General features: G+C 44.9%; 1 protein-coding gene across 3 annotated transcripts in view; it reads left to right on the top strand.

The window, feature by feature from the left end:
* LOC123760061 (uncharacterized) overlaps nt 1-13,004 on the top strand; it is a 70,818-nt gene extending 57,814 nt beyond the window's left edge. Inside the window, exons 4-6 of one of the 3 annotated variants that reach the window (XM_069325301.1) lie at nt 3,389-5,435; nt 9,127-9,243; nt 11,907-13,003. In XM_069325301.1, the coding sequence (XP_069181402.1) occupies nt 3,389-5,435; nt 9,127-9,243; nt 11,907-12,516 (2,774 nt within the window). In that variant the 3' untranslated portion in view covers nt 12,517-13,003. Of the gene's footprint in view, nt 1-3,388; nt 5,436-9,126; nt 9,244-11,906 lie in introns of all 3 variants that reach the window. The other 2 variants (XM_069325303.1, XM_069325302.1) reach the window with 2 other exon arrangements.
* Nucleotides 13,005-18,392: the final 5,388 nt, after the last annotated feature.

Raw genomic sequence — 18,392 nt, forward strand, 5'->3', positions numbered from 1 at the left:
AGATCTCTTCGACAGGTATCAGCTGTATGCCCCCTGCGATTGCATTTAGAGCAGGGGCTTACTTTAAGCAACTGATTCAGGTGATGAGACCAATGCTGAGTGTGTTGCTGGTGTTGTTGTTCAGGGCCTTGTTGAGGTAGGTGATATAGTGCCTGGTTATGGTTATGTTGTGGCTGAGGGTGTGGAGGCCGGTGTTGTTGTTGTTCAGTGCCTTGTTGAGGTTGGTGATGCAGTGCCTGGTTATGTTGTTGCTGAGGGTGTGGAGGCCGGTGTTGTTGTTGTTCAGGGTCTTGTTGAGGTTGGAGATGCAGTGCCTGGTTATGTTGTTGCTGAGGGTGTGGAGGCCGGTGTTGTTGTTGTTCAGGGACTTGTTGAGGTTGGTGATGCAGTGCCTGGTTATGTTGTTGCTGAGGGTGTGGAGGCCGGTGTTGTTGTTGTTCAGGGTCTTGTTGAGGTTGGTGATGCAGCGCCTGGTTATGGTTATGTTGTAGCTGAGGGTGTGAAGGCCGAGAACGCTGAGAAGGACGGATATGTCTTCGACCCCTCCTTCTAGGCCTTCGTTGACTAGTTGAGTTTTGATTTGACCCTTGTACTGGTACAGTGGGCACCGCGTGATTGACAGTTGTAGATGTCGGTACCAGTGTGTCAGAATTAGCAGGAGTGGAAGTCACACTGGGTATTGTATTTAAACTGCTGTGCGTTTCCACAGTTGGTGTGACAGAAGGTGTTGGTTGCAACAAAGATGTGTCTGGAAGACCTGCAGATGGATTTACAGATTCGGAGTTGTGGTTCAAAGCTTCCTGTGAGGCTTTATGTTGGATAGAGTCCCACCAAGCTTTAGCCTCGGAGTTACTAGCAATGTGATTAGACCAGCAACTGTCAACCTCGGCACTTTGTGCATAGCAGCTTGTGTCTGTTGTTGATACTGTGTTCTGATTTTCACACACTGCCTTGAAGGAGTCAATGAGCCCCAGAATGTCAATTAGAGCCTCCCTATGTTGGAGAAACTTCTGGGAGAGTTTGTAAAACTGAATAAACGCAGCCTGTTGATCAGGAGATGTGTCAGCTAGGTAGGAATTTGTCAGGTCATGCTGTGGTGCAAAGTCAGTTTCCGTGTCGTACTCCACAGGATCAGCAATTCCCCGCTGGGTCCTGAGATCTGGCACTTGAGTACAACAGAAGTCAGAGTCGGTCTTGCACTGTGTATGACAGATGTTAAGACAATTATCCTCCTTGCACTGAACAAACTCTTTTTTCCTTGTAGTATACCCACAAACACAACAGAAATATTGTGGAAGATATCCAGACACAGATCTAGGTTTCAAGATCTTAATATGATTCGACATAGCTACGCCCAGAAAACAAAAGTCACTCTAGGCAAGCACAGAGACACCCGGCAGAGAGAGAGAGGCCAGTCAGCTGACCTGACCGTTGGGACTCGGCGGGGGGGAGGAGCGATGCCGGCAGCGGCCTGCCCGCGCCTGGCTCAATCTAGTCCTCACTGTAAACACGCACCACAAAATCACTAAAATCACGAAGGTTACACGGTTTTCACTGTCAGAACACTATCCACAGCGATCACTGAGTATTCACACACGTCACACGCTAAGCTCAGTTTCCAGCGAGCTGATAAACACCAAAATTTTTCAAAAAAACAACAGCGCCAAGAAGCCGCACAACCTCCCCCTTCTGAGTCAACTCTCTCTCAACTCCTTCTCTCTCTCTCTCTCTCTCTCTCTCTCTCTCTCTCTCTCTCTCTCTCTCTCTCTCTCTCTCTCTCTCTCTCTCTCTCTCTCTCTCTCTCTCTCTCCTTCTCTCTCTCTCCTTCTCTCTCTCTCTCTCTCTCTCTCTCTCTCTCTCTCTCTCTCTCTCTCTCTCTCTCTCTCTCTCTCTCTCTCTCTCTCTCTCTCTCTCTCTCTCTCTCTCTCTCTCCTCTCTCTCTCTCCTTCTCTCTCTCTCTCTCTCCTTCTTTCTCTCTCTCCTCTCTCTCTCCTTCTTTCTCTCTCTCCTCTCTCTCTCCTTCTCTCTCTCCTTCTCTCTCTCTCTCTCTCTCTCTCTCTCTCTCTCTCTCTCTCTCTCTCTCTCTCTCTCTCTCTCTCTCTCTCTCTCTCTCTCTCTCTCTCTCTCCTTCTCTCTCTCTCTCCTTCTCTCTCTTTCTCCTCTCCTCTCTTTCTCTGTCGAATATATAAGATCAAAAATATTCTCAGTTAACATGAGGAGCGATGGTCTTTTTCACTTAGGGAGGCGAGACTGTGCAGAGTTTAATCAACACAAGTTGCTGCTTCGTAGATTTACAGCGTTATTTTCCTTGTACAAGGGACCATTGTGCTTAACGTTTCTGTACGGTTTGCTTGCTGTGTCGTTTACGGGGCAAAGTGTATGGGCGGGTAATTGCAATTCTGTATATTGTAATTAGTTGCTGTTTTAAGAGATCTTATGTGTGTTTAGTGATTGATGAATACAACAGCAATGTTCTATACAATTTGACACGTTGCCATGTTCTTCCATACGGTTCAACAGCACTGCTCTTGTGCCAGGTAAGTCCACTACGGGCTCACCATAGCCCTTGCTACTTGGAACTTGTTCCGAGTAGCTGAATCTATAACAACAACAACATCTATACGGTTTAACTGCCGCGTGTCTTTTCGAGTAGATATTATCACGGTTTAATATGCATATTATTTGTATTTTGGTAGATTCGGTTTGCAGTTTTGCACGTTTGTGTTATGGGAATAACAGACTACGTTTTTTATTTGAGTGATGGAAGTGGTAGTTTCTCTCTAGAGGATGGGAAGGGAACTATCAGGAAAGAGCGCCAAGTCATTTTGACAATATAACACTTGGAAGGGATCAGGGTAAGGATTTGGGATGGGACGGGGAATGGGGGGGAAGGAATGATGCCCAACCACTTGAACGGTAGGGGATTGAACGCCGACCTGCATGAAGCAAGACCGTCGCTCTACCGTCCAGCCCAAGTGGTGGCAGTTTCTCTATTCTGGGTGTGGCAGTTTCTGTTTGTAGTTCGAGTGGCAGTTAATGTCATGAGAATAACGGATTCCGTTTTCTATTTGAGTGGTGGCTAAAGTTGTGATGGAAGTGGCAGTTTCTCTCTATGGCAGGAATGGCAGTTTTTGTATTTATGGCGACTTATAGTTGAGGTTTGTGATTTTAGTGCCAGTTTATGTTTGTAATGTAGCGGTAGTTTGAGGCATATGTGTGTGTCTGTTTAGACGACTATGGTCTTAAAATGCACACATCCTACACAAATTTAGGCATTTTCATACGAAAACGCAAATGCACACACACACGCAGATACACACATTCAGTAGGTGCGCCCCGAAGACACTCGTTTAGGTAAAACAATTCAATGATCCAACTTTGCTTTCAGGGGGATGGGCAGGCGGCGGTGATGCAATCAATACTGAGCGAGGCCGGGGGGAGGGGCCAGACCCGCAGCACCACCTCGCACTCCATCCTCCCACTCCACTACGGAGGGACACACACTTCACTTCAGACGGGAATACTAACCCCCGTCTCGGGCTAGGCCCTCGTAACCCGTTGGACCAGGACCTCGGGTCAGCGTCATCATCGTTAAAGGATACACAGTCTTCCATTTCAAGGCAAATTTTCCAGTCGTCTTCCTCCGGTCGCGACAACGTCAAACCCGGCGAAGTATCTTTGGGCGCAGTCAGGAGACCCAACATGGCTCAACTGCAACCATATCACCTCTCAGAGCTTCCACCGTCGTCCACACCGCTGCAAGTATCTATGTGGGCAGACCCTCCACCGTCAACGCCACCTGCAGGAGTGTCTTCCTCCCTCGCTCCAAGATCACCGCTCCTCCCCAGCCACGAGACTCACCTGCGGCAGGATTTCACCTTAAATGACAATCGGAAGCATCGCCGGATGTTGCAAGAGGACCCCAGGGCCAACAGGGCCCTCAGGGTCCCCAGGGACAGTAGGAAACATCACCAGCCACTTGGCTTCGGCGGGACGCCCTTAAATGTGAGATATTTGAGGACCAATATCCAGGTTGACAGAGGCAAACTTTCCCCGCGTAAAAGATTAAAAGGTCTCATGGAGGGGAGAGATGGCCCCACTGGGGGTCAGGCGGAGGCTGCCAGCGAAGGTAGTGAAGAATATCACCAAGATGATCCTCAGATCTTTCGTGCACCCGAGGAAAAGGTTGAAGGTGTTGCAGAATTACCTCCTGGAAAAAGAAACGTCACGAGCCAACAATCTCCCGAGCACTCAAAGGAAACTCGACATGAGAAATTGACACGAGATTTTCCGGCTCAGTTGACGGAACAGAGAGAGTCAACAGAAGCGTTCTCTGAGGAACTCACGAATATCAAGTTAAGGGAGAGGGAGAAAGGAACAGGGGATGAAAGCAAAGGTGAAATAACGAATACAGTCAACAGAGGTGACGGGAGTTTGGCCGAGTCGGCGAACAGCTTCAGGGACCCGAGCCTGAATGACACATCAAACATACCTCACAGGGTCAACCTCGACGCCCTAGAGATGGAACTTTCCGAGAAGGAGGAGGAAGCGTCTAGCGACCTGCTGCTCGCTATCTCCATCCTGCAGCATCACCTCGTCCCGGACACGTCCTCATCATGGCGCACCATCCACAACTCCTCCTGGGTCGGCGGCCCCATCTCCCAGGCTCTTGTCGACCACTCCAGGTTCTCCGACAACTCCGAGCCTCGCCGACCCTTCCGCTTGCCACCCGTCGCTCACGACACCGACAAGAAATTTAACATCGAAATATTTGACTCGCTGTCGGCGGGCTCCGACGAGGTTGTGGGGGAAGCCGAGGAGATGGTGGAGGAGAGCAGTGTGCGACACATAACCCATCTGCAGGAGGAAGCTGACCCGAGGGAGCGCGCAGGGTTGCGTTACCGCTGGTTTGTCCTCGTCCTCGACGGCAACTGCTCCGTCATCAAGCCGCGCATGACCACCTTCGTCACCTTCCTGAAGGCGGCTCTCTCGGCCAAGCTCTCCGTGGACTACAACGACGTGTACGTCCCGTCAGTGTTCTGCGACAACACCTTCATGGTGAACATTAGCCTCGACACCCTCAAGTACCCGCAGGTGGAGGTGAGACTCAGGAAACTGGCGGAGGCCAACACGACCCTCCTGGAGATTTCCGAGGAAATATTCTACCTGGAGAAGATTCTCATGAAGAGGTCTGACGAGGAAGAGCAGAACTTCCAGGCGATCATCAAGAAACCTGACGACGTGGAACTTGTCATCTACATCGCGGTCGGGTGCATGTGCGTGTTCATCGTCCTGTCGGTGGTGATCGTGATGCTGATCCGGGTGTGTCGGCAGGAGGGCGACACACTCGACCTGGGCAAGCCTCGTCCACATCAGATCATCCCACGCTCCCTCGACTTCCCCATCAGGAGACCCAACGTCATCTACTCCCACAGGTGAGTGCTCGCTCCATCTTCCTCGTCGACACTGCATTTTGCACCAGATGTGTTTGTCTTGGAATCTGTCGTTTTTCCTCAGAACACACATGACACTCTTAACATTTACGACCCTTCTGGCATTGACTTGTCACGTGATAGTGTCTACCTGTGTGTTGGTGCTTCCCTACCTCACACCTGTCTCACTCGAGGAAAGATTACTGGAACTAAACCTCACGACACTGGAAGACAGAATAGTTAGGAGAGACATGATCACTACCTATAAAATTCTCAGGGGAATTGACCCGATAGATAAAGATAAACTGTTTAGCACGGGTGGTACACGAACAAGGGGGGCACAGGTGGAAACTTAGTACCTAAATGAGCCACAGGGACGTTAGAAAGAACTTTTTCAATGTCAGAGTAGTTAACAAATGGAATGCATTAGGCAGTTAAGTGGTAGAGGCAGACTCCATGCACAGTTCCAAATGTAGATTTGATAGAGACCAGTAGGCACAAGAATCTGTACACCAGTTGATTGACAGTTGAGAGGCGGGACCAAAGAGCCAAAGCTCAACCCCCGCAAGCACAACTAGGTGAGTACACACATATATTGGGGCCTCGCGGCTGAGTGTATAGCGCTCGGGGGTCGTAGTCCTAATGGCCTGGGTTTCGATTCCCAGCGGAGACGGAAACAAAATGGGCAAAGTTTCTTTCACCCCAATGCCCTGTTCACCTGGCAGCAAATAGGTACCTGGGAGTTAGACAGCTGCTACGGGCTGTTTCCTGGTTGTATGTATGTGTGTGTGTGTGTGTGTGCGTGTGTTAGAGAGGAATATATGTAGAAGTAGCCATCCATCAGTCTCAGAAGACTATGGAGTTGCGCTCTCCACGGCGCCGAAAGTCTCCAGTGGAAAGGCAAACGCCAATACGATTGGTTCCAGCGCCGTCGCAGGACCTGTCAGAATGAGGTTGAAGGTAACAACGAACCGCCCATGAGGCTCCAGCTCCGGAGTTAACCTCGAGGTTGGTAAAAGAAGGCACAAGGACTCCAAACCCGGAGACCATCATGGTCAGGGCCGGAGAAGAACCACCCAGCAAGGGCAAGAACGACACCAACCTCCTGAAGCAGAGCTTAAGCCGCACGAGCCTCAGGAGATGGACTTCTGTGTTCAGCACCTACGGGTTCCAGACAGAGAGCGTCACAGCCCCTTTTCACCCGAGGTCGGCTTCCTTCAAGACCAAGTAGAAGGAAGAGTAATAATTAGTAATTACAAGTAGTTGATATAAAAGAGGACAAATAGATTGATTAGAAAGGCGTGCTTCAAGAGTTAATAGCTCGATTTTGCAGACACAAATAGTAAATACACACTGTCATCTGTGTTACATTAATTTCCACATTAAGTTAAAGCTAAGAATAAGGAAAACAAAGGAAAGATACCCCGCAGGGGGGTGACTGGTCAAGTAAGGATAGGAGAATAGTAATAGGCGAGAGGAAACATTTCAGTATGAGGGATAGAGCCAGAGGGCTTAACCCAGCTCGCATAAATTAAGTTAAATAATCGGCCGCCTCGATGTCCCGAGCGAGCGCGGCCACACTTGACCAGGCGGGTCCCAGCAAGCCTGGTGCAATATGACATCCCAGTTTCAACACAACTATCAAGAGATATTGATCTGTTTCTAACTCTGTCAAAATCTGGGGATAGTAATTTAATATTCACTAGAATCAGTAATGGTAATGCCTCTCACAGACATAATAACATAGGATAAAAATCCACACTTTGTGTATTTGTGAAATATGGTCGGGCCCGAGCCCCATAACCTCCTCCGCCCCTTTGCATGAAATGACAAATCACGCTAATTTCAAATCTCGCTAAATATGACTCCATCCTCACCTCACTAAGATTACAGGGATGACGGGAAAATTGTGAAGGGTAGGGAGGGTGGTGAAGGGTTGGAGGTGTGGTGAAGTGTATGGAAGGTGGTGAAGGGCAGGAAGGGTAGGAAAGGTGGTGAAGGGTGGTGAAGGGTTGGGGAAGGTGGTGAAGGGCAGGAAGGGTAGGGAAGGTGGTGAAGGGCAGGAAGGGTGGTGAAGGGTAGGAGAATAGTAATAGGTGAGGGGTAGGGAAGGTGGTGAAGGGCAGGAAGGGTGGTGAAGGGTAGGAGAATAGTAATAGGTGAGGGGTAGGGAAGGTGGTGAAGGGCAGGAAGTGTAGGGAAGGTGGTGAAGGGCATGAAGGGTAGGGAAGGTGGTGAAGGGCAGGAAGGGTAGGGAAGGTGGTGAAGGGCAGGAAGGGTAGGGAAGGTGGTGAAGGGCAGGAAGGGTAGGGAAGGTGGTGAAGGGCAGGAAGGGTAGGGAAGGTGGTGAAGGGCAGGAAGGGTAGGGAAGGTGGTGAAGGGCAGGAAGGGTGGTGAAGGGTAGGGAAGGTGGTGAAGGGCAGGAAGGGTGGTGAAGGGCAGGAAGGGTGGTGAAGGCTAGGGAAGGTGGTGAAGGGCAGGAAGGGTGGTGAAGTGTAGGGAAGGTGGTGAAGGGTAGGAAGGGTAGGGAAGGTGGTGAAGGGCAGGAAGGGTGGTGAAGGGTAGGGAAGATGGTGAAGGGCAGGAAGGGTGGTGAAGTGTAGGGAAGGTGGTGAAGGGCAGGAAGGGTGGTGAAGTGTAGGGAAGGTGGTGAAGGGCAGGAAGGTGGTGAAGGGCAGGAAGGGTGGTGAAGGGTAGGGAAGGTGGTGAAGGGCAGGAAGGGTGGTGAAGTGTAGGGAAGGTGGTGAAGGGCAGGAAGGGTGGTGAAGTGTAGGGAAGGAGGAGAAGGGCAGAAAGGGTAGGGAAGGTGGTGAAGGGCAGGAAGGGTGGTGAAGGGCAGGGAAATGGTGAAGGGCAGGAAGGGTGGTGAAGGGTAGGGAAGGTGGTGAAGAGCAGAAAGGGTAGGGAAGGTGGTGAAGGGCAGGAAGGGTAGGGAAGGTGGTGAAGGGCAGGAAGGGTAGGGAAGGTGGTGAAGGGCAGGAAGGGTAGGGAAGGTGGTGAAGAGCAGAAAGGGCAGGGAAGGTGGTGAAGGGCAGGAAGGGTGGTGAAGGGTAGGGAACGTTGTTTCCTTACCTAATTATCTCAGTATGTTAATAACCACCCGGCCGTAACAAATTATATATTCAATATATTACCTCAACTCTGAGTATTTTCTTCGTGTTGAAGTTTTAAAGCAATAACAAGAATAAAATACAAGCGTTTATCTTTCTTTTAAATTGCTGTATCTGTCTTAACAGTGATGTTCTTCTTACATTACATAGACATATTGCATTGCACCGGCACATCTAGCTTTCTTCAGGACACTTCCTGCAATTATCATTTTATTTTTGATGATTTTAATACATACAATTGTCTAATTAACACATTCCATTATTTGTAACTAATGAATTCTATTTTAAAATTGGCCCTAGTCAATGTTTGGAAATTTGACACATCATGCTCTGTAACTAACGCATTCCATTTTAAGTAATTTAATAAATTTAACTTTCTGAATTAACACATTTCCCTTTCTGTAAAAAAACACATTCCATTTTCTGCAATTAACACATTCCATTTTTGTTAATTAACATATTCCATTCTCTTTGCTAGCTAGCCCAATTGTCTGTTGAAAAACAAATTCTCTCGGTAAAGCTTTCCATTTTCTTTTCTTTTAATTGCATCCTCCATAATTAAAACTAATTTCTTTTGCTGGCAGGTTTAGCCAAGCCTTGATCCCTGGCAAGTGTGGGCGGCGAGGTTTGGATGAGGGTCAGATGGGCGGCACCAGCGGGGTGACGGTGGGCGGCGGTGGTGGGCGTGGGACCCTCCTCAGGTGAGATAATAAACAATAGACCAACCCGTTCAAAAGTATAGGAAGCAATCATATAGAATGGAAAGGCAAAAACATCTAGTAAATAGTGGATTCGGGCGGATCCTAAGTTAAACGGCCTTTTAATTCAGCCTTTGTTCAGATTTGTTCAGTCTTAGCACGTTGTGGTCCAGATGTTAGGACGCGCGACTCGGGTGAGCCAGGACGCAGGTTCGATCTCCCAATGCCTTTCTTATAGATATATCACTGTATTTTCCTAACGTTAACATGTATTTTCCCTATCGCTACCTTGTATTTTCCTAACGTTATATTGCATTTTTTCTAAACTTATATTGTATTTTCCTAACGCTATATTGAGTTCAGTTTTACAGGAGTATAAAGCTAGGATCTTTTAAATTACAATACATAATTTATATTTATCTTGAGGAACCAAAATCCTATTCCCGTTTTGAACCATTAGCTTAATGCTAAGTTAATTCAAATTATAACAAAATAGTCCGTGCAAACACTAATTTGCTATTCATCCCATGGTGGCTTGTTTTGATGTTGGTGGGAACTGTTTGTCGTGGTTTGTCCTCATATATTTGTTTACTAATGTCGCGATATTCGTGATGAGTGTTTATTGGGATATTCGTGGCGACTTTTGTTTTGCTCGATATTCTTGACGAACGTTTGTTGCGAAAAAATCCTGACGATTGTTTGTGACGATATTCATGATGATTGTTACAATGTCCGTGATGATTGTTTAATACGAATTTGTTCGTGATTGTTTGTTGCTAAATACGTCACGATTGTTTATTTGTTGTCATGAGTGTTGCAATATTTATGATGATTGCTTATTGCGTATTCATGATTGTTGCGATGCTCGTGGTGAATATGAAACTTATCCTTCAAAAAACATTAGCGCATAAATATAGACAGATTATATGTACAAAATGTGGAAATTGGCATTCAAAAAAGGTCCCTCTTAAAATACATCATATGTACAACTTTAGATTTAAGGATGTCGTAAGATTGGTTATATTAGGTCTAGGGAAAGTAAGGTTTCCGGTTAGGTTGTTTCATTCTTTGTCAAGTCCTTTAGAACACCAATAGTTAGGAATGTGACTTTTGGGGGTACCACAATCGCTATTTTGTATTATATACTGATGCAGTCTTAGCCTATCATTTTAGAAAGTGAGCTCTGCCTTGAATCAAATTCTCTGCAAATCCAATGTCTATCCGTTTGTATATTTTATTACACACATTTGGGAGTTCATTATACTAAAAAATATATTTTAAAGCATTTTGTAAATAATTAAATTAAATTAAATTTTTGTTTGACCATTATATTATGGCCAGCTTAACTCTTCAGACCTAAACTCCAGCAATATTTAAGACGTCCGTAACCAGTTTGGTGAGCTCATCCTTATTTGCTTTCCTTTGGATTTATTTTTGTTTTCCAGGTAACCAAAAAGAGTATGTTTCGTTAGTTTATTGTTGGGTTAAAGGCCCATCAACCGCGGGAGAGTTAAATTCAATACGTACCTTGTCCAAGTGGGTGATGCTTGCGCCTCTTTGAGTGTCCATGATTCTTGTGTGAAATGTATATAAAAGCTTACCCAGGTAGCCACACCGGCTCCTACCTCATCAGCCTAATAACATTCATTGTTTTATGTGTTTCCGGCGGCGGCGACATGTTTATTGCGCACCTCATTTTCTTCGTATGAGCGGCAGTGCAAAAGGATTACAGAGGGTACAAAAGGTTTTTCTTTATCAGGTTCTATTAATATTTATTGTTACTGAAATATTTTTTGTCTTAAACTATTTAAATTTATTAACTGTGTATCAGTGAAAATACAAAGGATTTAATTTGCACATTGCGCTTGTTTTGATTGATATAGTAACATTAAATATTACATGTTTGATTACATGTAAACAAACTTCCATTTCTATTGTTTCAACTTTTCCCCGTTACCTTTTACATAAATCGTTCTAGTTCTTTTTTTCTGTTCCGTTACTTGTAAGTACATCATGAACACTACATGTGCATGTATATACGTACATAAATCATATGTATTTAGCACTCATTACAAAAATACTTAATGAGCAGTTTGAAATGTGGACTACATTTTCAATCTGACCTGGGCCAATGACCAGCTTTGTATGTCCCTGTTTATATCAAGTTCCCAACACCCAGTTCCATCACTGCCTGGAAAATAGTCTTCTTGGCCTCCTAAGAACACAACGACCTAATAACCGCAGGACAACTGCAACGGACGATCTAAGCGCCGCCCGCTGGCGACATCCTTTTAAGAAATAAATCACTAAAATAACCTACCAAACCTAATAATGTGCATTCGCCCGGAACAAAATCACCCTAACAAGCATATGTAGTCGACAATTTGAATTAAATGTGCGGAAAATCCTAGTATCAGACGCTAGGATTTTATTTATTATTTTTTGGAGGGGAGGGGATTACCGCATAGTATACATAACCAAATCATGCCTTATTTTGATTTTATTTTCTTGTCTTTGTTATTTCCTGATCGTTTTACTCGTTACTTCTTATTTTATTTTTGTTTTCAATCTTTCATTTTATTAGTAATTTGCCTTATTTTAGTTCCAATAGCCTTCTGCAGTTTCAGCTCTTCTTATGTCCTTATCTGGTTATATCTTATTGGTAGGTACGAGCCGGAGGTGTGTGGAGATGGGGGCATGATCGGCCAGGTGACCGTGGGCGGCCAGGAGGTGGGCATGGGCGGCCAAGAAGTGTACACCATCTCTACCCTCGCAGATGATGTTTACAGCGATCGACGAGCTCTCGTCCCCACCCGCCGCAGGACCAGACATATTCCAGGCGAAGCTGTCATCTTGGAGGAGGAGGACCTGGCCGAGGAGGAGGAGGAAGAGGAGGAGGAAGATGATGATGATGAGGAGGAGGAGGAAGAGGAAGAAGAGGAGGAGGAGGAAAGAAGGGGGGGAAGGAGGAGCAGGAGGAGGAGAACGGCCGGTCTTCCTGATGATGAAGTGCTACTGGAGGAGGATATGGACGGCGAAGGGGAGACGAATCAGGACCATCGAGCCGAGACCGTAAGGGCCGTTTCGTCGTCCAGGAGTATTGTACGGGCTGCCCTGGGACCTGCTGAAGGACGAGGGGGAAGAGGAGGGGGGTCCGGTATAGCGGTGGGCCGGGGGTTGTGTGGATCAGGGGGGCGAGGACGCAGCAGGGCAGCAAGAGGGCCGAGCGAGGTGGTGGTTGTGTCTGGTATCGACAACCCCTGCTACACCAGATGATGAGGCTCCCTCCCCTTACCCCCAACCCCCAACCCCAGCCTCGCCGCGCCAGCATCACCTCAACCACCCCTCCCTTCCCTCTCCCCTCTAACTCCCTCATATGTCTAGTTCATAGTCTGTGCATTCTTCATCTCCCTTTCCAATCTGTTTTCAAACATGTTTCTCACACTAAGCTGCTCGTTGTTTGCCTTTACCCCCCCCCCACTTTATCTCCTAAAGTTACAGATAATTCGTGATTTCGTTACAAGGTAACTATAGCCGTTGTTCATCATACACCCTCGTTCTCCTCATTCCCCCTACCCCATGTTATGTACATTTAATTATTCACTCAAACTTCAACCTGTCTAGCTTCATAACTCCTGTTTTTAAAACTTGTATTTTCTTATGCACTTCCGTCCTTCTTGCCCTTATGTTGAGAAAGATTTATAAATACTAAAACTGTACTTAAAGCATAGTTTATTATATATATATATATATATATATATATATATATATATATATATATATATATATATATATATATATAACTGAAAACTCACACCCCAGAAGTGACTCGAACCCATACTCCCAGGAGCAACGCAACTGGTATGTACAAGGATTAAGGCGTCTTGTACATACCAGTTGCGTTGCTCCTGGGAGTATGGGTTCGAGTCACTTCTGGGGTGTGAGTTTTCAGTTGCATATTGTCCTGGGGACCATTCAGGCTTGTTCGCATATATATATATATATATATATATATATATATATATATATATATATATATATATATATATATATATATATATATATATATATATATATATATAACAAAATTTGATTTTTTAAATAACTCATTTACTGAAGTGTTTAGAAAATTATGCGTTTTAGGAATTAATTAAAGTGTACTGATGTAAAATATATAGCGAGTAAATTCCGTATTCTTTGACTGGTTATAATCAAATAACCCTAACAAGCAAGACGATCACAGCATGGTAGTCCATTACTGTTTGCGACATCACCTAACAAATGTCTGGTGACCACCTTTACACCCAGCGAACGTGCGGCATCCACCGTTTCACCTAGCGAACAGAAAGCTCTACTAGTCGACCATGCTGTACTTCCCGCAAGTATGTGCTGTATGGTGTCCTCATAAGGATTTAACCAAAAACGCAGAGATGGTTAGTGGCTTTAAAAACAAATTTATACCTCTTAAAAACACTGTAATCATGCACTATGTAAAATTTTATATATATAAATAAAATACTATTAGTTATTATAAATTTCGTTGTAACCATAAAGTGATGATTTGTGCAGAGGTAGCCTAAATATCGCTAGGGTGTATATGGGGGTAATTTAAACATCGTCAGGTTGTGTGGGGGGTAGTCTAAACATAGCTAAGCTGTGTATGGTGTAACCTAAACATCACCAGGTTGTGTTGGGGTGGCCTAAACATCGCCATGTTTTGTATGGGGGTGGCCTAAACATTGCCGTGTTGTGTAGGGGTAGCCTAAACATCCCCCTCCCCCCCTCCACCCGTGTGGTGCAATGGTGACTAACATCACCAGAAGCCTCAAGACTAACCGAAACTTCGCCAAAGGTATATGTTTATTCAAAACATCAACAAGCGCTCAGATATGTAAATATATCGGATTATATTTAGTCACAATTTTTACATACCAAGCAAACAAATGGTGTTTACATAACAAATGTCGGTGATATCAGGGCAAAACCTAGAGGCAAGATAGCGACAATCAGTATGACACAGTTGACTATGCCCCCCCCCCCATGTCTGTTGTAGTGGGTCAATGCTGCTGCCCGTGTCACCCCCTGGTGACGCGGTTTGTTATATTTTAATGAATGTTTAGTAAGTGTTTTTTTCGTCCATGATATCTTGTCTTTGGACCATGATCACGAAGCTTAATAGGGGTGAGCGACCGTTCCAGCCCAGTGTCGTGGGCTGACTCGTTAGGTTAGGTTCCAATATTTTATCTTCTTCCTCATTCATGTTATGATTAATGAATATATGATCAGTAAAAGTATGTGTAATCTATTATAAGTTTTTTTTTATTTTATTTTAGTTTGATTGATATTTATTCGGTAAGGAGGATATTCGAGTGTGCTTCTTCTGGTGCTACCATTGCTGTTTGTCGCAGCAGGACTTAACTTTGAACGATAGAAATGATTCAAGAGTCTTTTTGAAAGTGTCAACACACTACCTTACCCTTGCGTACACAGCATTTTATATAGGTTTACATGACACAGAGTATGGGGAAAAAATGTAGATAATAAGAGAGAAGAAATATAATATAGGAGACAAAACACAAAAAATGCTTACTACTGTATTTATATACTTTTCGTAGTTTGTAATGTGGCACTTTTTGATAAATTTAAAAATGAGAGATATATTTTAGTCTGATTACCGCTTGCGCATCGCTTTTTCCCCTCCCTGCATCCACTCCTACCTCCCCGAGCTTAACAAATCCGAAAATCTCCACGTAAAAATGTTGCCGAGAGATAAACTTGGTTTCCGGATAGCGCACTCTTTTTGTCGTGTTGAATCGTCAACCTCATTGAATCAGTCAAGTTGCCAGCCTACCGCTTAGCAACCACTCGGTAGCAACTGCGGTACTAGGTAGTTCAAGGTTGTTTTTAATATACCTAAGTACTGTAGTAACTTTCCCCCCTTCACCCCCCCCCCCAGTCCACTCAAGATAAACTTTCGATGGCCAGAGGTATAACATAATTGGTCTTTAGATAGCCTGCGTAGTCTAAGATAACTTACATAACCCTCCCCTTCCATTAACCAGCTATTGAAGTAGGCACCAGATAGTCACAAAACCCCCATAAATGTCCCAGGTAGTCTTCTTAAAGGCTACCTAGTTCTCAAATAGCCCACAGAAAATCCCGGATGGTCCCAACGGTCCAATCAAGATTAGGTTCAGACACACACGGTGGTCTGGCGTAACTTGATACACCAGTAACAAAATAATCCATAGCGTCTCAATGTTACCTTGAGATAGCACACTTAGTTTTGAACTACCCCCTCACCCCCTCCTGGGAGTATGGATAGCCCTCTCATGTAGTACTCGGGATGTTCCTCTAGTCCCTAGATAGTTGTAATGTAGAGAACCCTTAAGAGACATCAGTATTTTCCATACATCGTTTGAATAGTCCAGATAGTCCTTACATATCCTTTATGCAGCCCCAAGTAGCCCTCGGATATCCCTTAAATGATCCCTGATAGCCACTAAAGCTATATATAAGTAGCCTCTACAATGTTAAAAGATCACAAAATAATAATTCTCACAAACATGAAATTTAGTACCTGTGATATCAGAATCTTCCACCTTGCTCTTCTTTTTAATCAGCCTCCTCCTCCTGCTTCCACGAGGAACTGAGTTGCAGGATATGCATATCATGACCCAAGCCTACCGTCATTTGGGGACCACCATCTCTTTCTCCTCCCCCCCATCCTTCTCTCTCTCTCTCTCTCATCCCCCAACAAGATCCCAACAACTACATCTTACACCCACACACTCTTCTTCATTCTACATCACTCCTACACTCTCCCCTGCGGCAACATTGGGCCTCTCACACTCTCCCTTCCTCGTTCTCTCCTCGCCCGTCCTCTCTTCCCTCGGCAACACTAGGTCCACGACACGCCGGGAGAACAGCTGAGACTAGAAAGTAAAATGTTTAAATATGAATAATTAATTACCTGAGAAACACGATGGCAAGTCTTAATACCTGTGACGTCACGGTGCTTGGCCACGCCCATCCAAGTAGACTACTAAAGCTCCCTCGCTCCTTATTGGTGGAGAGAAAGAGAGGGGGAGGAGTTGGGGAGTGAGAGAGAGCAAGGAGAAACAGAGCAGGGTTAGAGAGGGAACAGGGGAAGAGACAGAGCAAGAGGGAGACAGAATTAGGGGGAGGCGGAACAAGGGGAAGACAGAACATGGGAGTGGACCGAACCACCAGGAAGGACTCTGCCCAACCGTCACTACACTCATAATACCTGCTGGTAGAGATATCTACTCCCTAACTCATCTACTCCCAGGGTAGTAGACAAGCCCGAGTCACCTATCCCATGGTAGTTAGGAAATCTGATTCAGCTACTCCCGCGGTAGTAAAAGAGCCTGTTTCACCCGCGCCATCTGTCCACACACCGTCACACCCGCGCGCCATCTGTCCACACCACACTAGCGCCATCTGTCCACACTCCGTCACACCCGTGCGCCATCTGTCCACACACCACACTAGCGCCATCTGTCCACACTCCGTCACACCCGCGCGCCATCTGTCCACACACCACAATAGCACCATCTCATGTCACAATCACGACATATCATCACCACGACCCCAAAAAGTCACAAAACCCCACAACATTCATCCATAGCCAAGAGCATGTTCCAGCAACATATCCCACATCCTACATGTTTCTACAACATATCCCTATGTATTACAACATATTCCAAAGACCAACAACATGTTCCCGAAACATATCCCCCCCCCCAAATCCAACAACATACCCACAAGCCCTGCAAAATGTTCCCAACAATATGTCGGGCAGTAATTCCAAAATACCACCTTCCCATCCCGCATCAAAATCCAGGTCCGCTAAGAGAGAGCCATCTGTCCCAAGCACATCTATCCCCTTAAATCAAATTTAGTTGCTGTTCTTATATGTTTGAGGTCAAGAGCATCTTGACGGAGCGTGAGACTTTCTCACGTGTAGCTCCATCGATGCTTAGGACAGTGGTTTATGTAAGAAACCCACAACGATCTTTTAATGCCAATCGAAAGAATGTAGACTCAATTTTTGTTCCTGTTTCCTACAGACACGTGTTTTAGATGCTTAGATATGTCATCCTGCAGAGTTTTCCCCGTGTGGCCGGTGACAGAGTGTGTCAGGGTCGCCTAGTATTATTAGCATACACAGTGCCAAAAAAATATTTAAAAAAAAAGGCTGTCATAGAGTCCCTTTTAGAAACCCGTATTGTTCTTGTGAAAATCCGTTTTTTTTTTAACTCAGATCCTTCAGAGTATTGCAAAAAACGCTTTTTAAAAACATTTTATAGTTGCACATATAAATACAACACTTAACGTCAAGGTTAACCAACTTTCACTGTACTCTTAAGAAACCTTTATTGTTTCTCATGTGAATAAATTATATAAATACAAAGGTTCAAAAGGGTTACATGATCCTTTATATATATGATGTGAAAAGAGGTTCCAAAAGAAAGGTAAGCATTTTCTTAGAAGCCTTCATTGCTTTATGTGTAAACAAAGATATCAACATAAAGGTTCCATAGATGTTATAAAACTCTTCAAAAGCCTGTATGGTTTTACATACAAGTATTGATTCAACAGAGGTTGACAAAAATTTAGGAGTAGCATTTAGAAAGAAAAACTATATTAAAAAAGTTTATTCAGAAAATATGCGATCAGCTTTGAACTCTGCTATTGGGTGTTATATTAATACTGTACATATTTCATATCATTGTAAATAAAGATTCCCTCATTCCCACAGTGGTTATTTCCCATCCGGTGTCTGGGCTCGGTATGATTGGTTTCATATGGGTCAATAGACCTTCTGCAGTTTACTTAATTCTTATTTCTTAATTAATTTCGTGTAATATAATGGAGAAATGTCTGCACATGTAATAAAGACTATGAGATAGAATAATGAAACTCTGGAGAAGACTAACTTTGTAACTATAAGACATGATGGATTTAGAAAGGAAAATATTCCTGATGACCCTTATTCAGGTCTACACAAGTTACCATAAGGCAGTAGATTAAGGAATTGTGGATTTCATCTTCCTACATTGCCAACCAAAACAGCCATCAATATTTTCCCCTACAAAAGGCTGATTCCCAAGTAGAAAAAAGCAAGT

This window comes from Procambarus clarkii, chromosome 16 (genome assembly GCF_040958095.1).
Source record: "Procambarus clarkii isolate CNS0578487 chromosome 16, FALCON_Pclarkii_2.0, whole genome shotgun sequence".
Classification (NCBI taxonomy): domain Eukaryota; kingdom Metazoa; phylum Arthropoda; class Malacostraca; order Decapoda; family Cambaridae; genus Procambarus; species Procambarus clarkii.